The 24,389-nt window shown below is 52.8% G+C and overlaps 10 protein-coding genes across 10 annotated transcripts; 4 read left to right on the forward strand and 6 right to left on the reverse strand.

Moving 5' to 3' along the window:
- Window positions 1-1,050: 1,050 nt before the first annotated feature.
- On the forward strand, window positions 1,051-3,560 carry PHYSODRAFT_344634 (hypothetical protein; the record flags this gene model as incomplete). The annotated part of the gene is made up of 3 exons (XM_009521164.1): window positions 1,051-2,966; window positions 3,239-3,377; window positions 3,435-3,560. 3 exons carry the CDS (start codon window positions 1,051-1,053, stop codon window positions 3,558-3,560), a joined length of 2,181 nt encoding a protein of 726 aa, XP_009519459.1.
- Window positions 3,561-6,247: 2,687 nt separating this feature from the next.
- PHYSODRAFT_296334 (hypothetical protein) lies at window positions 6,248-6,751 on the reverse strand (the record flags this gene model as incomplete). Its single annotated transcript, XM_009521165.1, has 1 exon — window positions 6,248-6,751. The coding sequence occupies one exon, from the start codon at window positions 6,749-6,751 to the stop codon at window positions 6,248-6,250; it is 504 nt and encodes a 167-aa protein (XP_009519460.1).
- A 3,850-nt stretch (window positions 6,752-10,601) lies between these two features.
- PHYSODRAFT_447973 (hypothetical protein) lies at window positions 10,602-10,814 on the reverse strand (the record flags this gene model as incomplete). The annotated part of the gene is made up of 1 exon (XM_009521166.1): window positions 10,602-10,814. A coding segment is annotated over one exon (213 nt), but the record flags the coding sequence as incomplete, so codon positions are not given.
- Window positions 10,815-11,499: 685 nt separating this feature from the next.
- PHYSODRAFT_483773 (hypothetical protein) lies at window positions 11,500-12,369 on the reverse strand (the record flags this gene model as incomplete). Its single annotated transcript, XM_009521167.1, has 1 exon — window positions 11,500-12,369. The coding sequence occupies one exon, from the start codon at window positions 12,367-12,369 to the stop codon at window positions 11,500-11,502; it is 870 nt and encodes a 289-aa protein (XP_009519462.1).
- A 269-nt stretch (window positions 12,370-12,638) lies between these two features.
- On the forward strand, window positions 12,639-13,659 carry PHYSODRAFT_349859 (OTU ovarian tumor-like cysteine protease; the record flags this gene model as incomplete). Its single annotated transcript, XM_009521168.1, has 2 exons — window positions 12,639-12,705; window positions 12,844-13,659. The coding sequence occupies exons 1-2, from the start codon at window positions 12,646-12,648 to the stop codon at window positions 13,657-13,659; spliced, it is 876 nt and encodes a 291-aa protein (XP_009519463.1). The 5' UTR covers window positions 12,639-12,645.
- A 190-nt stretch (window positions 13,660-13,849) lies between these two features.
- Window positions 13,850-15,704, reverse strand: PHYSODRAFT_325315 (hypothetical protein; the record flags this gene model as incomplete). The annotated part of the gene is made up of 4 exons (XM_009521169.1): window positions 13,850-14,163; window positions 14,965-15,128; window positions 15,206-15,470; window positions 15,551-15,704. 4 exons carry the CDS (start codon window positions 15,702-15,704, stop codon window positions 13,850-13,852), a joined length of 897 nt encoding a protein of 298 aa, XP_009519464.1.
- Window positions 15,705-16,114: 410 nt separating this feature from the next.
- Window positions 16,115-18,829, forward strand: PHYSODRAFT_487469 (hypothetical protein; the record flags this gene model as incomplete). Its single annotated transcript, XM_009521170.1, has 4 exons — window positions 16,115-16,668; window positions 17,356-18,148; window positions 18,229-18,363; window positions 18,440-18,829. The coding sequence occupies 4 exons, from the start codon at window positions 16,115-16,117 to the stop codon at window positions 18,827-18,829; spliced, it is 1,872 nt and encodes a 623-aa protein (XP_009519465.1).
- A 171-nt stretch (window positions 18,830-19,000) lies between these two features.
- On the forward strand, window positions 19,001-19,837 carry PHYSODRAFT_444559 (hypothetical protein; the record flags this gene model as incomplete). The annotated part of the gene is made up of 1 exon (XM_009521171.1): window positions 19,001-19,837. A coding segment is annotated over one exon (837 nt), but the record flags the coding sequence as incomplete, so codon positions are not given.
- Window positions 19,838-20,922: 1,085 nt separating this feature from the next.
- On the reverse strand, window positions 20,923-21,462 carry PHYSODRAFT_466032 (hypothetical protein; the record flags this gene model as incomplete). Its single annotated transcript, XM_009521172.1, has 1 exon — window positions 20,923-21,462. A coding segment is annotated over one exon (540 nt), but the record flags the coding sequence as incomplete, so codon positions are not given.
- A 1,948-nt stretch (window positions 21,463-23,410) lies between these two features.
- PHYSODRAFT_253137 (hypothetical protein) lies at window positions 23,411-24,373 on the reverse strand (the record flags this gene model as incomplete). The annotated part of the gene is made up of 4 exons (XM_009521173.1): window positions 23,411-23,455; window positions 23,551-23,664; window positions 23,741-23,892; window positions 24,004-24,373. 4 exons carry the CDS (start codon window positions 24,371-24,373, stop codon window positions 23,411-23,413), a joined length of 681 nt encoding a protein of 226 aa, XP_009519468.1.
- Window positions 24,374-24,389: the final 16 nt, after the last annotated feature.

Genomic DNA, 24,389 nt, shown 5'->3' on the forward strand with positions numbered 1-24,389 from the left:
AACCATCGCCATCAAACACGTCCAGATGCCGCCGATCTGATGGCAAGGGCGGAAGGTCACATTGATGGATCATAATAATGGCTACACGTTGTTCTTTTAACCTACTGAGCTGGTAGGCTTAACCTCAACTTTCCCAAGTCAGTAGGTACACATGTTCAGGCGTTTTTTACATCGCGGTCTTGTTAGACGGAGCAAGTACACAGAGTAGCGCCAGCACCGTGGCCAGCCACAGCGACAGCTCCCTACGTAGTACTGGAACACGTCACCGCATTGCGGAGTCCGCAGTCGATTTGCTTTTTATTCCTATATTGCGGCTTTGATGCAGTAGCCTGCGTTTGCATCACTTGCTGCGCCGCCGACTTGGCCCCAAGCAGACCCTACGGACGCCACACGAGCGCAGGCACAACAATTACCGTAAGGCCTCGGACTATAACTGAAGCAAGGGCGACAAAGACACCAAAAGAAAAGAAGTTAAAGCTTTGGATACGATTTTGGCTTCGGGGCTGTGAGTACGATTCCTGCCCTGAGTGATAATCTTTTGGCCGCGGCACTACCCAGACCCGTACATCGTGTCGTTGCGCTATCGGTGGTGACTACGATGAAGCCCGATAGCTATGGCTACCCTCGCTTCGCCACCACAAGAAGCGAGGCTTGGAGTCGTCGTCGGGACACCAATGACCTAATGCACTTCCGCCGTGTGGCGGACAGCAAGTGTGCCAGCTACGGTATCCTCACTGGCCGTTCCGGGCTTTACTAAGCCCAGCAAATTGTATTTCCCTATGCATGTACCTTTACCTTGTACATGCACCTTGTTTTGGTAGTGCGAGGAATTACCTCCAATTTCTTTAGTGATCCGAATACTGTTTTGCGTTATTCCAATCCGTTCTGAGCGCCTTCCCAGCTTCGTGCTCGAAAAATCGTCGCCCTGCGATTCGCGGACACGGCGACTCAGGTCGGAAATCTTGCGCTTTGTATCGCCCGCCCCATTCCGCCAGACAGACAGATACAGCAGACCCCTTCACCAGCTGCAGGCGGCAGGGTAGCCCAGCCATGGCCAGCGCCTTCCAGTCTCCCGGCGCGTGGACGCCGCGCAAGAGTTCCGGCGCTCCGTCGGCCGTCGTCTCCAGCCGCACCATCCCCACGATGCAGCGCTCGCGCAGCGCCGGCCAGGAGAACGCCGCGCTCGTGGCCAACGCCACCGCCACTGCAGCGGACGCCGACAGCCGCGCGGCCGCGCGCCGCCTGCGCCGCCAGTACGCGCAGCAGCCCATCGCGCAGCTGGAGCACCACTACCACCGCCAGCACCAGCGACCGCAGCTCGTCCATCACCAACAGCAGCAAGTGCAGCACAACTCACGCGGCCACTTCGACGGCCCGCCGCGGCTTGTGGCATCGCACTCGTCGCGCGCGTCCGCTGTGTCGCTGCGCTCGTCGACGTCACGGCTGCCGTCCAAGATGGAGCTGAGAAGGAGCGAGACGGGCGGCGCCAAGGCCGCGCTGAGCCGCAGCCACGGCGCGCTGGGCATCCCCGTGCTGCGCAGCAGCCGCACGACCAAAGTGAGCGCGAACTCGAGCGTCGACGGCTTCTCGCCCAGCTCCAGCGGCCACAGTGAGAGCGGAGGTGCGGGCGGACAGAGCACGCCGTACGAACAGTGGAGACGGCTGAGGAGGGCGCGCACTGCCAGCGGAAACAGTTGCGCCAGCACCAGCAGCACCAGCAGCTTCGCGTCGTACGTGGTGAACCCCAACACAGGCCGCCACGACTTTGGTCTAGGCAGCGACGACGAGGTCGACGATGAGGACGAAGATCTGGACAGCGTCATGGACGAGGTGGTGGAGGTCGAGGAGGTGGAGGACCGAAGGGAAGGACTCCCGTCGGTGCTGCAGCATATCATCGCGCCGTCGCTGCCTCCGCCGCCGTATCCCGTAGACCCGTATCATTTTTACTGCAAACCCAAGCGGATGAACACGGGCACTGGTACTGCCGCCGCTGAGGTGACGTCGACGCTCGCCGCGCTGTTCGCAGACTGCGGGATTGAAGCCATCTTCCACCCGCTGAAGTGCAAGTTCAAGTGCCTCAAGTACGTGCACTACAGCCACGTCGAGTTTGTTGTGCGGGTGTACGCACACCAGCGCACACTTCTTGTAGAGTTCCAGCGCCGCAGCGGCAGCGTGCTGCTCTGGGATGGACTGTATCGGATTCTCCATCAGAAGCTCACGGCTGTAATCGATGTAACGGCACTGCCGTGCTCGCAGAGCAGCAGCCAGAAGCGGGTGGCGAGGGAAAGCGCGTCGACTTCAGGTGGCCATGCTCAAGTGTCCAACCAGGTAACACACACGTCGACTTCGACGCAGTCGCACGCAGCAGACCACGAAGGCCTCGGAACTCAAATCTGGCGGACGTTGTCACTCAAGAAGCCGACGCCTAGCTCAGGCGTCGAAGCCATGAAGATCATGCTGACGTCTCGGTACCTGGACGCGATGCGGGAAGGCTGCGCTGGACTTGCAGAGCTCACGGAGGACGTACAGAACTCTTGTCTGGTTGCTCACGCTGACCTCGTGACACCTTTGGTTCAAGCAGCTGAAGCTACGGACTTGAGCATGTCGCGCTGCGCGGTCGGAGCGCTAGCTAACATCGCGCGCGCTGTCCCCCGGTTCCCAGAGAGCGAGTTAGCGCTGGCTCGGCGGACGGCGGAGCAACTTCGGATTCAAGCCACGCCGGTGGTTCTGGCGCAGCTGGAGCACGCGAGCGAGCGGTCTCTCTTCTCCATCGAGCTGCTTCGGGAATGTGCCCGAGCGCTCGGTGCATTTGCCAGACTGGTGTCGGAGGTCGATCCAAGGTCGACTGCTGCCTCCAGCGCAAATGATGAACGCTGCCTGCACGTTCTTCGGCTGCACGCCAAACATCGTGATGCCCAGCTAGCGTCCCACTGCCGCGCTGCTTTGGAGCAGTTGTGCCTGAACGTGTAGTATACAGAACTCGCTTTCGTAGTGTAGCATAGCAAGACAAGAATTACAATCGCCTTTTATTTTCGTTTTGTTTGTTGCTGCCAGATCTTACACAGTTTATCAAGTCAAGCGGAAGTGAACCAATTTTCTCTTTGTGCTGGCAACCGGTTGAAGGTGGAGCAGAGAAATATTTCAAGTTGGTCGATGGAGCCACCCGCCCTCGATCCGAGGATGACGTGGGGTGTTTGAAGCTTCGAGCTGGTGCTGATGTCGGGGAATTTCTGACCAGGCTTCTCGCGTCGAAAATCAAGGTGTTCCCCGACATGGAGGCGCAGGAGGCACTGACAGTCGACTCGGGCTTGGATGGCTACGGAGTGGGTGAAGAGAACCCGATCGTCGTGGAAATGCTGAGGGTCTGGTTCCGCTTGGTGCGCTGTAGATTTGTTGCCTCTCACTGGCGATAACACTGTGGAAAAGACCTACAGAGGGCGGCTTTGGAGAGTACCCAAGCTATTCTCCCACCAGGAGTCGCGGCTCAGCACCTCCGAGTGTTCACAAAGCTGAATATCGACTCGGAGCTGGGAGGGGTGAGGGACGTTCTTAAGAGGTAAACTGAAGCCGTGTCGCTGTTTGTCTTTCATGCCGCCGATCTCGAGTCACGCAACTTCTGTCTAACCTATGACCACATCATCAATCGTTGACCAGGGCTTCGGCTATTGTGCCGCCACGAAAACCAACAAAGCAATGGGCCTACCTACCCATCCGCCTGGCCCCCAAACTACGTGTCTTCGGGCATAACTTGTCGATATCCACGACACTGAAATGCAGCTGGACTCCAGCTGCTGGAGCTTTCGGATGACCGGTGCTGACTTTGCAGGTTGTGAGAATGTATATTGTATTGGACAGTTGTGAAGCACTTCTGGAGTCTTGCGCAAATAACTTGAGGACCCAATGGATGCAGTAGCGTGGTCGCTAAAGCCGGGAGGGCAGCTTGGTATGCTCTTTGAAACACAGAGCTTAGCTAAAGAAACTTCTGAAGGTACTTCTTCCGTAGCTTCGATAACTCAAGCGGGGCTCCGCTTGGGTTGTAAATGTTGAATAATTAACAGTCACGAGATTGGAATGACTATGAATAAGTACAAGACTTCGGAGACTGCACTTCTCCAATCGCGATTCTTGTTATTCGTGTGTTTACTACTAAAGTGAACGAACTCTAGACATGTTATATCGGGCAACCATCACTACATCCCCTGGAACCCCCTAAGTCACCCCCTAATGGAACTCCCGATTAACCTCTGCAACCGCATCCCCTCAAACCGCCGCCTCACCACGACCTCAGGAAGGGAAACCGATCAACTAGGAATAGTTTAGGGTAACTCACTTAGACGTCAGAGTGCCAGCTTCCAGCAGGCTCCGAAATAAGTGCCTAAATATACGCCACCAGGTCAAGTACCTGGGGCCTTCTCTCTCTATATCGGGCAACCAGGCAACCTTCTGCCTTTTGCAACAACAGTAATTATTCCCTCGAACATCTGGAGTCTAACACTTTGGTCGCCACGATCGAACTTATAATGCGCCAGATTTCTCATGAAGGAATGGAATGCGTGGGTAAAGACTTCATCCTAGGTAAATTTTCAAGACAAAGTGTGGATGAAGATGAACTTGTTCGTTCAAGATGCAGATTCAGTTCGAGGAATTGAGCTGTGCAATTTGTTTGAAGGATTGCTGGCAGGGTTTGTGCTCTGCTGGTCAGAACGATTCCATTTCTCGCACCTCCCAATGCAGAGTGACCGCAAGGCATTCTCGCCACGAACCAACACGGGCGCAAGTTCGGTCATTTGGTTCGTGTTTGCGGCAAGAAACGTAGCGACGTATACGTGCAAGATGTAGAGAACGATAACGAGAAGACTACTTCTCTGTCCCACGAAAGTATGATGATTTAGAAATTGTGCTCTATCTTCGTTTCTACTCAAGATTTTTGGCCATGTAAGGCCTTAAGAGGCAGCTGATTTTTGCTGCCCACTATCTGTGAGAACTGAAGGAGGCACAACGCTTTTTCTGCTAGCAATTTTAGTCCTCCGTAGGTTTTTTTTTCGTAATTCTATCAAAAATTAGCGATAATTCATCGAAATTTAAGGATGAGTTGCTATTATAAGCGAGATATCTCGCTTCAAAATCAAAGAGCTCGCGACAAACTGATGATGGTAGTCGAGACAGCGTCTATCGGTGAATGTCTTGAGCATTGATTACTGCCGTGCCTCTATCTGCAGGGGTTCCTTCTTTGTATTTTTGATAAATAGCACGACCGATTGGACCCATGGTGGTACAATGATAACCTACTCCAAGTAGCTTTTACTTCAACGTAATGAAGTTAAACGTGCTTCTTCGCAGCTAATCGAACTTGCTTTCGGAGCCCACCTCCGCGGAGCCAACTACTGAGCCTCCACTATGACACCTCAACCAAAAGGTGGATTGCGGTGGCATCACTTCAGGGAAGCCAAAAACAGGATTGACTATACAGCTCAATCTTGTCTTGTTGTCTTCGATCATCATCGCCTGGACCCTCGGGGGATCGTTAAGAGCGAAGATCCGCGCTGAAATAGTGAATCCAATCGTTGTTTGGGCCACCTTTTGCCAGGTACAGGGTGTAGCTGGACGCAGGAGTTAGGCGTCCGAGCTCATCGATCAGTGCAGCAATGGATTTACTTGCCTCAAAGTAGCCATGCCAAGACTTTGCCTTGCTCACGAAGACAAAGTTTATCGAACTAGACCAAGAAAGATGAAATGGATTTCTCGGAGCTCGAAAATGGACTCCCTACATCAACCACGTTTAATGGAAGGAAGACTTTACTCCCATATCAGTTTCGTAAACGCTCTCCAACGACCGTCCGAATATGGGACCATAGTGTCGCTGTAAAGATGACTGGCCTACCATTGCCTGGGCGTCGGTGTGCGTCTGACGTCGCTTTCGTGCAATCCAGAAGCGAGTTGCAACTCGTCAGCGGGCGGGTATCAATCCCATAAACCCCCACAAGTTGTTGCAGTAACTTTGAAGACGACAAAGTTGCATCCGAGTCGAGCCAAATCCCCACGTCCGCCCCAAGCATCGCGAGCAGATCCGTCGCGCTGTCACCGACGTAAACCACCATCGACTGGGTCTTTCCAAGTCTCGATCGGAGCTCAGCGACGCGCCGTTCCTTGTCCACAGGAGACTGCACCTCCAGGTCAATCTCACCAGTAGACACTCCATCTTCATCCATCTTCAGTTCTACATCACAGCAAGATCGTCAACCAAAACTCACTTTAAACGCATGGAACATTGGATCTCCTCACCATTCGCGATGATCTGTGACGAGGAGGTCGCAATCTCTGCTTGTTGTAGTACAGAGACCACCAGCTCCGTGCTCCAATTGGCGGAAAGCACCTCCCACTGCTCCACAGCCGCCAGCGTCTCGGCACAATTCGCTCGGAGCTGGACGGTGCTGGCCGCCGCGACAATGTCCGACCGTCGAATGCCTTGAAGTGCCCGACACTCAACCACCCGCTGCGTCGAACGCAGGTCCACAGCTGCGTAACCCTCCAGGAAATCGCGCAGCCCGGCACGGTCAAACTTACTCACGCGTCCTTGTTGTCCCCATGAGCTGTCGTAGCTCTTGAGCAGCTCTTCCAGCTCGGTTACGTACTGCGCAACCAGTTGCTGCTCAGTTGACTTGGAGCAAGACGCCAACTGGAAGAGCAGCGACGTTGTGTCGCGTTGAGTAATGGTATCATCGAAGTCGGTGCACAGCAGTACGGGTGGCATCCTGGCGGTCGTGACAAGACTCTTAATCTGCTGATGCCGTCTTTACAGTAGCTCGACAGGTAGCGAGATGGCAGGAAAGGCGGTCGACTGGAGAGTGCAAAAGCGGAAGTGAGGAAGGATATTTATCGCTACTGTACTGACCTTGGGGGGGGGGGGGGGAGGGAGGAGGGGGGGTACCCCGCGGTGATTTTTTAGTTTGTTGGCGCTTCGCTCGCTATGCTCGCTCCGCTATTGGAGCAGACTGCCTACGCTTCGCTACGGCAGTGGCGGACCCGTTCCGCTCGCCTCGTCGGCTCGCTGCACTACTTTCAATGTTAGGTTAGTACTACAGAGGCCGGGGCGGGACCTGCGGCCCCGCAATATCGTATGAGGGGTCGCCTTCGGCGACGGAGCCGCCTTCGCTGCGCTCGGCAGCTAATCGGAATTAGTAGGAATCGTACTTAGTGAATAAGCGTGACGATTTTGTGACGGACGGACAGCGCGTCTTTCTGACTGATTCTTAGGATTCAACTTTCGACCAATCAGAGGCAATCAGAGCTGCGACCAAGATTTGGCGGTCTACGTAATATGTTTTTCTACCATATTGCACCGAGCGTTCTACCATACCCAAAAACCTCCGACCCTCCGACTTTCTCCGACTCGTACACAAAACATGCGGATAGGAGGGGGGTCACCTTTAACTATCACCCAGCTACGCGCTACGCGCGAACCTAAAACCCCTAAAGGCTCGCTGCGCTCGCTGGGCCAGAACCCTAAGCCCGCTGCGGCTCGCACGCGTCGCCTCCGCTTGCTAGGTAGAGCACTGCTGGGTCCTGGGTTTGCAGCCGCGTGCTACGCACACGGACTGTCAAACCGCAGGCGGGGGCTCGCTACGCTCGCTCCGTGCCATCCATCCCAAGGCTCCGACCAATGAGCAAACGGGACGACTAATCTATCTTGGACTGTGTATGCATAACACTTTGGGAAGGGTAGGGTAATACTGTTATGCTCCGACTGCGCTTGACTGGGGATTTGTATACCTATCATCTTAAGTGCGGTCGGAGATTTGATGATATTCTACCATATTACACAGCGATCAACCTACGATGTTGCAGCGTGAGTTGCTACCGGTCACACTGAATGTTGTCTATCAGGTTGCATTGTGATCTCCCTACCATGTTGCACTGCGAGTTACCTATCATACAGTATTGCAACATGAGTGCTCTACCATGTTGTACACTGCAAGTTGGCTACCGGGGTGCTCTACCTACCATATTACAGTTCTTGCTACCTTTTACATTTCATACCAGCGTTTGGCCCGTGAACTCGAACCCCACTTATCACTAACCCTGACGACCGAGTCTACAGTCTTGGTCAACGAGAAGTGCCCCACTTGATACATATGCGCGTTTCAGCCTGAACGGGTATCCGCAGGTCCTCAACGCCCCCTCCTTGCTTATGACCGCACCATGTTGCTGTACTCCAGCGTTTCTGCTAGTAAGACAAGTCCTGCGTCGTCCACTGTTAGGATCACAGCACCGCCGAGGAGCTGTGGCGGGTTGCCCGGTCGCGACTTGACCACCACGCTCTACTCGGGAGTCGAGTCGAGTAGAACTTGGGGTGCACCGCACTGCACGACAGACAGCTCGCCCCCTGCGTCCCGATGTGCGCCCATATTACAAGTATCATAGTGCAACACGGAGTGGAGGAGTTGCGACAGTTGAGTTTTCTGTGTGGAAAGCAATGCAACTAGATGGCTCTAGTACAACATGGTAGGCACTTGCAGTGTAATATGGTAGGCTGCTCGCAATACAATGTCGTAGGCAGCTTGCAGTGCAATATGATAGAATGCTTTCATTTCAAGAGGTAGAGCGCTTGTGATGCAACACAACATGGTAACAGTTCACATGGTAGTCTACGCATTGCAACATGCTAGATAAGTGTAATATGGTAGGCTCCTCGTAGCGCAACATGGCAGAGTGTACACGCAGAATACTATGGTAGTTACCATGGTACACTGCCTACGGTAATTAGTCTGACCTATACTATTTTTGATTGAATGGTTCATTGCTCTTAGACAATAAATAGTCTGACCTAGACTATAGTTTTGCTAAGACTTCTCGTTCCACTTCGTTTTCCAGGCGTCCTTAGTCATTGATAAGAGCCTTGCACCCTTACCCGCACGACACAGGGGAGACTAATTTTGAAGTTGAAGTGGTCAGACTAATTATGAATTCTAAAATTTGACCAGTACAATAAATAGTCTGACCAATACTATTTTCGAACATAGACTATTTCCGCACACAGACTAATTACCGTAGGCACTCGTGGTAATATGGTAGTTTTGGTAGCATCTCAAATGGGTCGTATTATACGACTCGTATACAGAACGGACCTGGTATTTTATATGAGTTTTTGTATGTCTTAGGTCAGATGAAAACACATGTTCTAGCGGAAGCGAGCGGTTGCGAGGTCGCGTAGCCGCAGCAAACCCGCGCGGGGTGCCCGCGAAGCAGGGCCGCGCGGTATTTGCGGAGGCGGGCCCAGCGCCGAGCATTCCAGCGATTGGGCACGTTGCTGCAACTCGGAGTTAGTTTTCTTTATGCGGAGGCTGGGGGTGCAACCCCCAGAATGCCTAGAATGCATGAAACCCGACCACAGATCAGGTCCGTTCTGTATCTGACCACAACGATAGGTTACCGTAGTTTTCGCGTTGCAACATGATATGGAGCTACTATTGCAACATTGTAAACACCACTCAACGTAATATGGTACTCTTTGCCTTACAACATGGTAGACAACCCACGGTGCGACTTGGTAGGTGGCTCGCAGTGTAATATGGTAGAACACTCACATTGCCGGCCATTTGCAACCCAGGTTGTATTTCTAAAATCGCCGCCTCTGATTGGCCAGCTGCATGGTATCGAACACAATCAATTAGATAAGTTTTTCGAACTCTTCAAAGATCAGTATGATAATTTTTGATCAATTGCTTCAATATAGACATGGATTACAAAATAATCGACGAATACGACACTAATGACGGGTTCTTCGTAAAAGTATTTGGTTAGGGAGAAGCCTTTTGGTGCCGTTTTATATTATATGATCCAGACGAAATTGCATTTATCTTACGGGTCGATCAATTGCTCTGCCGTCAGCATCCATTCACATACGGACAGCTGATTATGGTAGATATAGGCTGCTGCGAAATCGAGGTGTAATACAAACTTACTTTGTTCTAATATACACAAAGCAATGGATGTTGAATACATTGAAACGCACGAGTCAAAGCCAATTCGTATTGATGAAGACTATTACTCTTTACCAACTCCCAAACCCAAGCCAGAAGTCATAGTTCAGTCAAGACTTACTCTGGAAGACCTTAATCACATCACCAAGAATACTTCTCCAGCTAAGGTTTATATAGTGGAAATCCCATCTCTTGCGGAGATACAAGCAAAGTATCAGTAAGATCACATTTTTTATGATGCCGATTTCGACGAGATAAATAAATTACTCACACTTGACTTCTAGAACGTATAATATAAAAGCACATTCTAAGATGGCGTTTATAAATTTTAAGTATGATCCTTCATTGCCGATCATGAAAGATCTTATTGATGAATTGAAAAAGTTAGAAAGAGTAATTGAAACACGTGATCGTATTATTGGTTCATTTATCAATACTGATCAATCCACTGATAATATAACACATCTTCAAGAAGTTGTAGATTCGGCTGATAAGCTTGTGTTATGTCAAACAAAAAAAATCATCGAATATCTCGGTGAGGTTGGGTTAATTGGATTAGATATTAATCAACCATAGAAGCTAAAAAAAGAGCTACTTGAATTGGTAGCAATCTCGCGTGTTCAAGTTCGAGACCTCGGCGGGCTTGATCTCCGATGGCGCTGGCGTATCAACAACTTCGGTATTAGCTGGAGTACTTACTCGTGGTGACATTTCTTCTACTATACTGATCTCAAGATTATTTTGTTCAACTGCAATAATCTGATGTTTCCCGCATCGATCTTTGTTGCGAGCAAGCTTGCACTGTTCTCCGTTACTCTTGATAAAGTTACACATTTTTTATATTACTAAGGTTATGTTTTTTATATTCAATATATTCTTCGCTTAAGATCATAATTTTTTTATGATGTCGTCGGGGTACAATGTCCCCGCGAGTCACTTTAGCGGATGAACATCTTATGATGTCGAAGTACTACAATCTATGAACCCGTCACATTATCGTGTGTCCAGGTGTGTATTTTTTGTATCCTTGGCTGAAAACAGGGGGTGTTGCATCGTCTGGTTGCGCTGAGATGTCGAGCATTAAGTTGCTGTCCAGGTGAGTGGCCACGTGTGTCCAGCTTTGGTAGCCAGCTTTCTTTTGATCAGAAGCGACTATATGAGTTCTAGATCAATGTATGTTATTAGTGTCCAGGTGTCCAGCTTTTTTCTGTATTCTTATAGAAAATACTATAAAGAAAGGGGGGTAGGAGGGGGGTAGTAAAAAATAGTGTAAAAGTACAAATGGAATTTTTTTGGAGCTGGACATGGACCGTCCTTTATATGAATTCATAACATCTGATGTGTTCCATAACTGATATCGTCGCTTCTGATAACGAGAATCGAGGTGGCCACCATGAACCTCCGCTTTTTTTTCTCATTCAGGATCACAATGTGTTCTTGTCTTTCTTTTAAATGGTGCAATCACAGATTATTATTTCTGACTCGGTAGTTGCTGCGCAAGAGATTGCTGGACGTCTGATCAACGCCTTGCCCAGACCAATGGAGAGTACAAATCCACCAACAGAGTTGCAGGAAACCCTACCGGGAGCGCCATCCCTGGTGGAATACCAAGGATTCGACGTCCGTCCAACTGGATCACGGTTCTTGGAGCGACGATTGGGAGTGGAGCCAGCTGCACGAGTGGATTGACGCGAGCATCATACAACTTGTATTCCGCATTCGTAAAGTCGGGCTCGAATTTCACACATAGCACGTACTCAACTGGCATCACAGCCCATATCGCTATCGCCTTGTGGTCGAGCTCTCCTGGTGCCATGCCCCACTGCTGAGAAACTCCAATTTCAACCTTGATCGTCCGAAAGTCTGCAAAAATTGGAATGTTTGGCGGAAGCACGGAGTGCGGTGTGTCTTCGCGTGGTCCATAACTGAGATCTGGACACCAATGTGGCCCTTGAGAATTCTTGGCGGCCAAGTGGCCTTTGAGCCATCGATAAACGTGTAGCTCGCCAAATGAAGTAACTTTTTCAAACGCGGAAATGTAATCTTCGTGTGGAGCGTCGGCAAACTCGATGATGTGAATCTCTTCCGTGTCAGCAAACCATTCAAGATAATTGAGTCGAACGATTTGATCCTCGCTGTCAGCAAACGCGTTCCACTCATCTTCCGTTGCGTGGCACACACGCACTGTCCCGGTCGGCGGTGGAGGCTGTGCCAGTGCAGCTTCCAGAGCAGCGTTGATGCGATCGATGCTGGAGAGCAGAGGAGTCATTGACGCCGGTGTGACTGCGTCTGTCGCAGCGACAGCTTCATTGGGCGCGCGGCGGTTGTTCCGCGTAGCTACTGCAGGTGACGAGTATGAGTCCCCGTCCCCAAAGAAAGCAACGCTCATGTTTCTTTTGTCGTCTTGTCCCAGAATGAGCATCGAGAATGTTCGTCTTGTCCGCTCGTCGTCCGCTCAACATCCGCCCAACCATCCCATATATGAGCAACAAGAGTACCCCTAGACACCCTCAGAGACAGCGATGATGTACTATATAGTACGTTTTGGATACACAAATCCCTAAGGTACGCGTTGGGTACACAAATCTGAAAACTATCCATAACGCGTACATGTAACCGGATACGCCACTCTGCAATTCCCCAGAAAAGACAGGAGGTGGCAGCGATGGCGTCGAAGACCGAGACGCTGGGGCAGACTAAGCAGCGCCACAAGCTGGAACTGCGCGTACGTCCAACCTAGACTCTTTTGCAACTCTAACCGTGCAATTTTCACTCCAATCCGAGCTCTACTCGCTCCAGTAACCTGCACTGCTGACCGGCCCTTCTCGTCTGCTCCCTTCTCTCTTCTTCTCTTCTCTCACAGAATCTGCAGAACGACGTCAAGGCATTCCAGAAGAAGGCCAAGAAGGACCGACTGAGCAAGAAGGACATCGAGACGCAGGTCGCAGCAATGGAGAGCGCACTCAAAGAGCGTCACAAGCAGGAGCTCAAGGCTTTCGAGACGGAGACGGACGACCAGGACGCCGCCGACAGCTCCCCTGCCCCCGCTGAGGCTGAGGCCGAGACGGAGACCGCAGTGCCGTCCAAGCAGGCCAAGGCGCAGCGCAAGCGCGAGGCCAAGAAGCAGCAGGAGCGCGAGCGCCGCGAGCGCATCGAAGAAGCCAACAAGAACACGGTGAGCGAGCGCCAGATCGAGGCCGACGTGATCGCGGCCCAGCTGGCCAGACACGGACTCCAGATCAAGGACATCCCGTCCGACGGCCACTGTATGTACCACGCGGTGGCGGACCAGATGAAGCAGAAGAACCTGCCGATCGGAGACGTCGTGGCGGGCTTCCAGTACCTGCGGAAGCTCACGAGCGACTACATGCTCGCACACGAGGACGACTTCCTGCCCTTCATGGCGCTAGACGAGGCGGCTGCCAGTCCGGAAGAGGCGTTTGCGACCTACTGTGACAGAGTGGCGAATACGGCGGACTGGGGCGGACAACTTGAGCTTCGAGCGCTCGCCTGCGCGCTGCGGACCCCCATCGAGGTTTTCTCGGCGGAAGGCGACGTGCTCGTGATGGGAGGAGAGTTCTTGAATGAGGACGATGGAAATGCGACCAAGCTGCAGCTGACGTACCACCTGCACTACTACACGCTCGGCGAGCACTTCAACTCGGTCACGCCCATGTAGACAGCTAGCTAGAAACATAGCGCTGCGATGAGTAGATAAACCGAGCTAGCGTTTAAAAAGACAGCCGTACTAGACGAAACCTCACAGGTTTACAATGCAATACTGAAGTACCATACTTTTATGCTCAACGTCATAAAAAATCGTAAATCCATGGTTCGGTACCTCATGCATGCATGACCCGAAGAAGTTTTCACGCCTCTGTTATCATCCCTGTCTCGGTTACGACCACCAACTTCTCCCTTTCCTCCAGTTTCGGCTGAAAAACCCAGGTGACGATCACAGTTCCAGGTCGCTCGCCACGCGTCAACTTGACACAGCCAACGTTCTTGGGCGCCCAGTCCGTACGGCAAATGTTAAGGTGAGAGCAAAACACGATGATCACATTCCAGTCTTCTACCCACTCGGTTTCCACTCCAGTTAGGATACCCCTCACTTCACCAATATCCACGTCCTGCTCCAGGTACGCGCACTCGCAAATAAACACGGCCTTCTCGTTGTCCAAACCTTGAACGTACATATCGCACCTTTCTTCATCGACAACGCAAACCAAATGACCAAAGTTGCAACCATCAGCATTAGTGTCGAGAATGGGTTGTGGCCACTGCGTGTTGGGAGGAGCGAGGAATGGAATCGTTCTCTCGGGCAAGGTGCCGGCATCGTACCCGTCTAACAACTCACTTGCCTGAATATGTTGCTTCTTTGCACCGGCTTCTGTTTCAGCCAAAAGCAAGACCTCATTCACCCAGATTTTATCCTCAAATTCACCAAGGAAACAAGGCAGAAAGTCGCGGAAAGGAATATCTCGAACTCCATTCCTCCGCGAAGAGCTGGAAATTGCCATATTCTCGATCGTCGTGTAATCGAGTATCAGGGAGGGTACACTCCCAACTCTTCAAGATAGTCGAGCGAAAAGACGTGCCTGGTTGAGTACTTCATATTCGCGATTTTGTCATAATAGATCGGGTATGTTTTGCCACCTACAATCGAGAGATACAGCAACATGTAATCGTCGATTGAAGAAAAACCGCATTTTGGCCTCCAGCCAATAAGGCATCCTGGTCGAAATTGGCTTGGTATCATCAGATCTCCGCTTACTGCCGACACATCTGTAATTTCCTCGTCAACCATGTTTGCGAAATGATGGTGCATACCTAAAGCCTCCACTTGGACACGACGTTTCTTCTGCGCTGGCTCAGCTACGCCCATTGTATCCGTGGATACCATTGCCACTGACCCGTCCCCATCGTCCATTTCGTACGTGTAAGAAATTGCAGTAGTGGTCAATTTTATCCAAAATTTGGCTACAGAAGTCCTTGCAATTGTCACGGATCAGCCGGCCCTGTTCGTGATAGCGCCGAAGCTCCTCCAGATCGCTTTCATCTCCGATTTCGACAATGTTCCTGAATTCTCTCGCTGGCGGTGCGCCGTATACCTCGCGCTGCGGCACCATCACGATAAGGGGCGTCTCTCTTGTTCGGCCACGTGAGGCAAGCTTTAACGTGACACTCAAGCAGTGTTTGCGTCTGCGGATGCTTGGTTCTCGTACGCCACGAGCTGAGATGGTACAAACCCTGCTAACACATCTCGATTCGCGTCATAGACGACATTAAGTAGATCTTCGACAGTGTCTCCTTCCGGGAGCGGGGCTGGACGTGGTAGGGTACCCGCGAATGCAGCGCGTGTGCTGGCATCTTCCAATTGATACCATACTTCCGGCACTCGCACAATGAGTGGGTCCTCGTAACTCTCTCCATAGTCATCAAAAGTTGGCTTGCGATCAATCGGCGTCTGAGCTCCACTGTTCACGAACACTTGAACGGCGGAAGCGCGAAGTATTGGCGAGAGCTGCAACTCGACGCGTTTAGAGAGCAGCACCTCGCGGAAATCGCACCATTGCCAAGTCTCAAAGATTCGACATTGCCCTCGGTGGCTGGACTAGACGCTCCACGGACCAACCGGAAGTACAGGTTTTCACACGTTGGCAATGGAGCTTCCTCCGCTCCATTGCCAACGTGTGAAAACCTGTGGCGCTGGTCATAATCCATCTTCCCAGGGGAATACATGCCAAAGTTGAAGCAATAGTTTATGTAGAACGCTATGATGCGATTGGTCGAAAGATAAAAAATAGAAAGATGTCACTACGAACCTCAATTGAGTGACAAAAAGTTAAAAGCTCAACTCCTAGGATCCCATCACTGGTAGACGCGGCTACAAAACCAATATTATACCTACCAATATGGGCGGCAACGGATGCACTTGTGGCCTGCTGCCATGCATCTGCGTGGGCGACGTCGAGGGCGCTGTGGACTTTTCGGCGGAGGTTCAGAGTGCGCACATCTCCAGCGTCGATGGCGCAGCGACGGCGAAGCTACGTCAGCTCTTCGCAGTGGATGCCACGTCACAGTGCATGAGCTGCATGATGCTGCCCTGCATCTGCCCCGGCGACGACGATCTCATGGTGGTCGGAGACGATGAGACGACGAGCGTGGAGGCCGCGAGCCCGCTGGCGTCGGACCTCGACCAAGCCGCAGTCGACGAGGAGATGGACGAGTATGGCCGCGTGCGACTACCGGTTGGCTCCGCTCCCATCGACAGCCAAGAGCAGAGAGACAACGCTATGTGGATCGCGCGAGAGATCAAGCCCTTGCTGAAGCCGCACCAAGTCGAAGGCGTCCAGTTCCTGCACTCGCATGTGACCGCAGGTCGAGGCTGTATCCTGGCAGACTACATGGGACTCGGCAAGACCCTGCAAGTCATCACAGTTATCTATTCCTTCCTAGTGGACGAGCTCGAGGCGAGAAAGCGGCGTAGCAAAAAGAGGGACTCTCAGAAACCTCGTACGAACAAGAAGGAGCCGCAAGCAGCGGTAGATCAACAAGAGAAGGCTCGCGAGGAGGTGGAGGAGCCACCGGCAACGGTGCTGGTGCTCTGTCCAGCCATTTGCTTGCCGAATTGGGACTCGGAGTTTAAAAAGTGGCTGGGTGCCGAAGCGCGCGAGCGCTGCCCCGTGTTGACGCTGGATTCTTCCACTACAAAAGGCACCACTGCGGGCCGACTGCGGCTTTTACAGCGATGGAAGCGCACCGGTGGCGTGCTGCTCATGGGCTATGAAATGTTCCGTGGGCTGTTAAACCCAACGACTGTGCCAGTGAGCGGTGCGTCCGAAGGGGCCTCCTCTCTTCGGGTATGCTCACGCATGGCTTCTGCAACTATGGAGATTACCAGTGCCTCTGCCCAAGAGACGGCCAAAGTGCAGCGCACTGCACGAGAGTTTCGACGCCTGTTGTGCGCTCCTGGCGCTGATCTCGTAGTTATGGATGAAGGCCATCGAATGAAGGACCCAAGCTCGTTGCTGTGCCAAAGTGTGGCTCAGATCCAGTCCCCCCGCCGCTTGGTGCTTACCGGTTACCCAGTGCAGAACTCGCTATCCGAATACTGGTGCATGGTTAATTTTGCGCGCGAAGGCTTCCTTGGTAGCTACGAGGAGTTCCGTGCGAAATATGAGCGCCCGATTGTGGAGGGAAATGCTGCGCGGTCTCAGGAGCTGATCGAGCAGCTGCAGAGTGTTGTGCTTCGTCGCGGAAAGGCGCTGCTGCGATCTCAGCTGCCACCGAAGATGGAGTGGATCTTGTATTGCAAGCTATCGCCAGTGCAATATCAATTGTACTGCGACTTCCTCGATTCTTACGGCGACAGTGGTGCCGCCACTGCTGACCTTCTGACGGCATACGCTGCGCTGCTACAGGTAATGAACCACCCGGATATTATTTATTCCAAACTGTGTCCTTCGTTGGACGATGGCTCTGCGTTGCTGCTGGAAGATGACGAGGAGCCCAATGACGATCTGCTGCCGTTAGACGATTCGAGTGGCTGGGCATGGGAGAGTGAAGAGCGCTTGCAGGAGAAACGACAGATTGCTGCGGCTCAAAGGCGTCGAAAGCGCCAAAAGCTCTCGGACACACAGAAATCCTACGAGTGGGCACGCTCGGCAATGCTTCAAGGCAGCGCAAAAGCAAACAGGAGAAACACGACGCCTGAAGGAGTCTTGGAACCATCAACGCGAGCTTTGCCGAGCCCGTATCACTTGGAAGTGCTGGAAAACAGTGGGAAGATGGCTGTGCTCATGCGCATCGTGGAGGAAAGCTTTGCGTGCGGCGATAAGGTGGTCGTGTTCTCTCAGAGCGTTCCTACGCTCAAAGTGATTTCCGACTTCCTGCGCGCGAGCGCCTTCAGCCCATCGCTCGCCGCGGACAACGCAGCCAAGTCTCGGAAGCAAGAAGGTGCGGCTAACAAAATCAAGCGCCGCAGAATCGCTGTGCGCCCGAATCGTGACCCCGCTGGGATTTTGCGCAAACGACGGAACCAAGCTGGCGCCAACGCCGCCGCCGCTCGGAAATTCACTGCCACAGCTCCAAGTGTGGCAACAAACGAGTGGTTCTTACAAATTGACGGCAGTACCAACGGCGCTAAGCGCATGGAGTACATCCAGGTACCGCGCTGCTTGACAGCCCTCCGATACCCTGTTTTCTTACTAACACGCTTCACTTTTTGTGCCTGATTTACATACAGCGCTTTAGCTCGGCTGAGTCGCCGGTCAAGCTGCTTTTGGTGTCTACGCGCGCTGGTGCAGAGGGTATTAATCTTCACGCGGCAAATCGACTCGTGCTGTTCGACGTGAGCTGGAACCCTTCTAACGACCACCAGGTGCGTGACAGACAGCGCCGTCCGTGGGGGTATTTAGTCACTTACCGAAACTTATCTTTCCTGTGTAATGTACCAGTCCATGTGCCGTTCGCACCGCATCGGCCAGGCCAAGACTGTGCACGTGTACAGACTAGTGAGCACGGGCACGATGGAGCGCATGATCTACGAGCAGCAGATCAAGAAGGTCGACCTGTCCATCTCCGTGGTGGACAGCCACGAGGTTGGCGACCAGACGGAGCGCGGCTCTAGCGTGGCTGTCTCGGACACGGGCTCACCGGCCAAGGAGCCGTTCAGCGGGTTCCTGCAGCCGCCCACCGAGGCCGCCTACGACAAGGAGCTGGCGGTCGAGGACTCCATGTTCGAAGGCGACAGCGTCTTGGCCTCGTGCGCCAAGCAGGTGGGTCGCTGGATCGCTGACGTCCATCGCGTGCACGAGCCCCTGGACGATGACAAGCAGTCGGCGTAGTTGAGCTAGCAAATGACAATCACTCCTCTTTCTCACACGTCGCAGATGGGTCTTTTATGCATCCCCTGGCTCCCGTACCGCCCATTACTCGAACTCGAATCGAACTCCAGTCAAATTGCAATCTGCCAGCAACAGGGAAGGAAGAAGGCGAAGTTAGTGAGTGTATCAGCGATGGCCCCGCCGCCCATCGGGTTAGATGTGACCGCGCACAAGGAGGAGCTGAACGTGACGGACGCCAAGAAGAAGACGAAGCTCCGCGTGCGCTACTACGTGGAGCTCGTCGTGGGCCCGCCGCGCGAGAGCCACACGCGCCTGGGCTTCTCCGGCTCCTTCCAAGCGCTCATGCGGCTGCACCGCGAGTTCGTGCGCCTGTACGTGGAGAAACACGGGGACCCCCATGGTGGGCTACTCACGGGGCGCGAGAGCTTCTTGTCGAACTCGTCGTCCACGTCGCGCTCGTCTGTGTCCTCCACGTCCAAGGGGTCTCCTAGCTCCCTCTCCAAGTTCGTGCGGCACACGTTCGGCCTCAAGAAGAAGAGCACAGAGGCGGAAACTCAAGCAACTGCTAGTAACCAGCACACGCACCACGGACACCACCACCAACCGTACCCGATGGCACAAGAACCTCCTGGAATTGCACCTTTCCCGGCCCAGAACAAGATGCTGGTTCATCTCGAGAGTGGGGAGGCTAAGGACGATGCCAAAATCGAGGCCCGCAACGCAGCGCTCTTCGAGTACTACTCGCATCTATTTAACTCGGACGATGGCGATATGTATCTGGAGCTCGTCCACCAGCGCGCGCAAGAGCGAGCGGACAAGAACAAACGTGGAATAGTGGAGAACCAGTCGGACGACGGAGCCGCACCGTCTTCCCACAGCAGTGGTGGACTTCTCAAGCTGTTGGGCCACCACCCGAAACATGAAGACGGCAAAAACAGCAAGCACGTGGAGTTCTTTGAGCCTGTGTATGTTCGTGCAAGGGGGAAGTCGCGCGGGCGTCGATCTACTCGTGGGGCTCCATAGGAAACCAGATAAAGGAGAACGAAGTCTCAATTTGTTTTTGTTTTGTTTGAAGCCTACTTCTTGAAGTAGGACTGTTAACTGGAAGTGTCATCTTCACCGTCCACGGAGGTCTGTGCGTCCGTGTCGAGGAAATCGGACGGATACAGATCATCTAAAGCCTGCGATAATTGGCTCCCGTTGTCCGGTACGGCTTCGCTTGGGCCACCTCCCACCTCTTCGGAGGCTACGTGTGTGACTGCATCAGCCATTTCAATAGCTAATTTAGTATCACTCTTCAGCATCGGATGCTGAGCATCGTCCAGCAAGTCTGCCGACAGCTCGCTGTCGAATTCGTCGTCAATATCGAAGCGTAAAACACTCTGGACGGCAGCAAGTGTTTGCTGCTGCATCACCTCAATTTCATCATCTGCAAGTTGATCTGTGGTCTGAGTATCAGTAGTGTCGATGCCGAAAGATTGTTGGCCACCGCCAGGATCTGGTTCGGGATTGCTACCGATGGGCTGGCAAGTTGGGTTTGAACTCTCCTGTTCGACTTGTTCCTGTATGTTTGCACCTTCGTCTGGTGTTGGGGCACAGACAGCATCATTTTCTTGCTGGGGCAACTCGACACTTCCGACTGTGACTTGTTCCGCTGAAGCTGGGGTGTCGTCACGGTTCATAGTGTCCGTCTCAACCGCCAAGTCTGAAGTAAGGGAACTTGAGGTTTCTGGCGCGGAAGGAGCTGTACTAGCAGTGATACCAATCTCGGAACCTTGGCGGTTTCTTCCTGACTTCTGCTGTGTTGCTTGAGGTACAACTTGCCGGGACGACGTGGCGGTGGGGCGGGTGGACGCAGCACTTGAAGGACGAGGAGGTTTTGGAGAAGCAAGTGTCACTCTACTTGGGGTTTTCGGGGCTGGAGCAGTCGGCAGAGCAGTCGTCGCTGGCGAAGCAAAACTTTCTGATCGAGGTGGCTTCAGTGATTTCAACTTTTCACGCCTGATGGAGGCTATCGTTTCTCTCCGCATCAATTTCTTCATCTCCTCGAGCGCTTGAGCGAGCATCACCTTTTGTGTTGGCGGCGAAGACGCATGTTTCCCAACACTTTCACTGAACTCGCGGTCGTACGTCCGTTTGCGCTGCTCCAGGTTGAGATTGCTTTGGAGCAGCTCGACCCGCGACTTTAGAAACCCGACTTCTTGCTCCAGCTTCCGCTTTTCGTGAGCAATGATTTCGTTGTCTTGCTGTAGTTTGGCGATCTGAAGCTTGTTATTGGCGTTTGCCTCCGCGAATGCTATTAGCTTTTGTTGATGGGCTTCCCACTCAAGCCGCTGCCGACCCAGGAGTTCTTGGTGGTGGCGCAACTCTTGATACAGCTGACTTCGCTCCTCCTCAAGCTCCATAAGATTCGTGCTCTTAATCCCGCTGCGAAGAGATTGCATCGCTTCCTCATACGAGCTCAGTAATTGGGACTGTTGAGCGATCTTCTGCTTCAGTCGCTGCGTTAGTGCGTGGAATTGCCGGTCCCGTTCTGCCATTTCTCGTTGAATGACGCTTTTGCTGGTACCCAGAGTTCTGTCGGCGCCGACGGCCTTGGCATGAAGCAGCGACTCGATTTTCTTGTCCTTCATCGCTATGATCTCTTCGAGGCGACGCGCATGAGCGACAGCCATCACTCGCTTTTGCTGTTCTTGAAGGCAGACAGCCTTGAGCTCAGTCTCCGCGTCGAGTAGCCGGTAGTATTCATCATGCAATTCTGCATCTTGAAGGCCCTTGCTCTTGTTGTTAAGAGCTGATGTCACGCTATAAGATGTCGACGCTTGCTTCACTGGACCAGATAATCTCCCAACGTCATTGTACACTGCCCGGATGCGAGCGTGAACTAGCCGCTCGCCTTGTCGCTTCCGTCTCACCCCCAGACCGCTTGCACGTGATTGAGAACCGTTCAGGGTGCGGTCATCAACGGAATTTCTAGGTGTAGTTCGCATTCGAGGACGAGCACTAACCGGTCGGGCAGGTCTCGTGGGCACTGGGTTGTCTGCATTGGTCATTGAAAATTGGGACGTGTCCGAAGGCAATGGCCGTACGACGCGCGCGCTGCAAGGACGAACTGCTGTCTTGCTGGAACAAGACAGAGGCAGCGTGTGAACAAATAACAGTAGATAAGGCGCGCGAGAAAAACCCATTTTACCTCTTTAAGCGCTCCAAGTACTCCTCATAGCCTTCTAGGTCAATCTACGGCAGGTTATGAACAACAATTAAGAAATACACCACAAGAGGCGAGCTTTGTATGTAGTAGATGAAGCGTGTTCGTACCCCGTCGTCTTCATCGCCATCGTCCAGGATCTCTGTACCTTCCTCAGGATCTTCCTCCCTTTGATCGAGGCGTGGAGAGCGCAGGTGCGCCTTACTACCAACTTGCTGTCGGTTCATCCCACGATGCAACTTTGAAACACAAGTGGCTCTAATGAGGTTCCCAATCCCGAAACGGAGCTGCAGCAGGAATAATGCAGGTGAAACGCCGTTCATTTTTGGCCCCAATGAATCAGCACACTTATCTACCTACGTGACCTACTTGACGCCGATGGAGAGCGAGTCACTGATACGGGTCGAGTCCGAGTGCCTCGTGCCGCTGAGGTCGCAATTGCACTTCTCACGTACTGCATCTCGACCTGGTACTTGGCATTCGACTGCGAGATCGGCTTCTTCCTCGTCGGCGAGGGAGCTGAGTATGGCCGATACGATGAGAATGCCGATCGACTCGCAGACTGACGACCAACTGGCAACGACAACTCGTGCTGCCGAATCATTTCAGCGCTGCGCAATTCAGAAGTGCTGGTAGGACGGGACCATCCACTGGCCGCTAGGGCGTGATATGGGAGCGCTCGAGAGGAGTTTGGACGCGACACAGACACAGGAATTGAGGTTGAGGAGATGGAGCCTGAATCTGGAGTCACGATGGGAGCAAGAACCGTTGCTTCTACGTGTACCGAGGGTGTTGGAGGTGGCACTTCCTCAGATGCGGGCGTGACAGGTACGTGGTTCTTGGACGGAGCAGCGGTAGGATTTTTGATCGGGGCGATAGCTTGGGTGGAGCTTGGTTGATGCTGTCGCGACGAAGGGATCAATCGCTCCTGCCCGCCTGACTTGTGGTTGACCTTGTGACTCGACCCAAACGCTGTTAGAGCTTCGATATTCATTGCCGACACGCCTCGCAAGAATATTAGACGGAGGTCTTCCTCCAACTTTTGCCGGCACTTGTGTGATTCAGCCACTTGGCATTTTGCGTCGGCAATTTCTTGCTGGAGCTGTGCAGTTAAATGGGCGAATGAAGATCAAATGTTGTTAGCCATTGCCAGCATTTCCTCTTGGTGTCATAAAGAGAGTATAGTACCTGGTTGATTTTGAGCTGATACTCCTTAGCCATCTCGACGATGCGATGCTCGTAGCGCTCTCGCTGCTCTTGAAGCTGGTTCTGAAGTCCAAACGCTTGGAGATTTTGTTTCCAATAACAAAAACTCGCAAGTAGCTGTCGTCTGCAGCATTGTCCAAGCACGCGCCGAAGAGCATTGCGTTTTGCTACCGCTTGTTGAGCTGTTGTGCTCCACCCGCGAAAGCATATTCCTAGAGACCGAGCTTCACTCCAGCGCATTTGCTACCAAGAAAATAAACCAAGTTAGTTGATGAAGTATATAGTAGAAGAGGGGTCCGAAACTTACATTGCGGTGCGATTGTTTGGCTGTGAGCTCCGAAAAACGATCTAACAGCAGTTCTTGTTGCTCTCGTTTCGCCTCTGCTTGAGCTACACGCAGTTTCAGCTCCTTCACCTTGTTCTACATACAAACACGATAGTAAGTACGTCTAAACTGTGCAAGCCGAGATGAAAGGGTTGATCGTGAAAATGTTTACTTTCAGGGTGGCTACGTCGGTCATGTGGGCTGCTGATAGCTTCGACCTCTCCAAAGCTTCGTCCTTCGTCTTTTTCGCCCTTAGCTCCATAAACGCACTCATGATGGAGCGCCGTGTCGCCTCTTGTGCCATCGCCAACTGAGCGTCAAGTACTGCAATGTCGGCATCGTCCAACTCGGGCTTGTTTCGAGGATTCTTCTCTCGCAGACGAAAGCGATTCGTAACCAGCGGAGATACTGCCATCGACGTGGAAGGTAACTCACCTCGAGCTTTGATCGCCTCCTTCTCGGACTGCTTTTGGTTGATATCATCGGGATAACTGGCCGGTATAGCACTGCGGATGGGGGCACTAAGCACAATACTCTCTCGACCTGGTGAAATTCCGCTACAGCTGCGGCTCGTTGGCGAGTCGTTGTGGTTAGAGCACGCATCAGCAGCGACTACAGCACTTTCAAGGGCTTCCTCGGGCTTCTCGTGTTCCTCACAGATCGCGGCTAGCTCCTTATCGCTCTCACCGTAGAGAGACCTCGGAAGTAGGGCAGGCGTCTCCGGCACCGGATCAAAGTCGAGCTTCGACATTTGCCGCCGCATTTGCCGCCACTCCTTGTCACTCAGCTCCGCCTCGGACTTCATGGTCGCTAGGCTAGTG

Source organism: Phytophthora sojae (assembly GCF_000149755.1).
Source record: "Phytophthora sojae unplaced genomic scaffold PHYSOscaffold_2, whole genome shotgun sequence".
In the NCBI taxonomy this organism is placed as follows: Eukaryota; Oomycota; class Peronosporomycetes; order Peronosporales; family Peronosporaceae; genus Phytophthora; species Phytophthora sojae.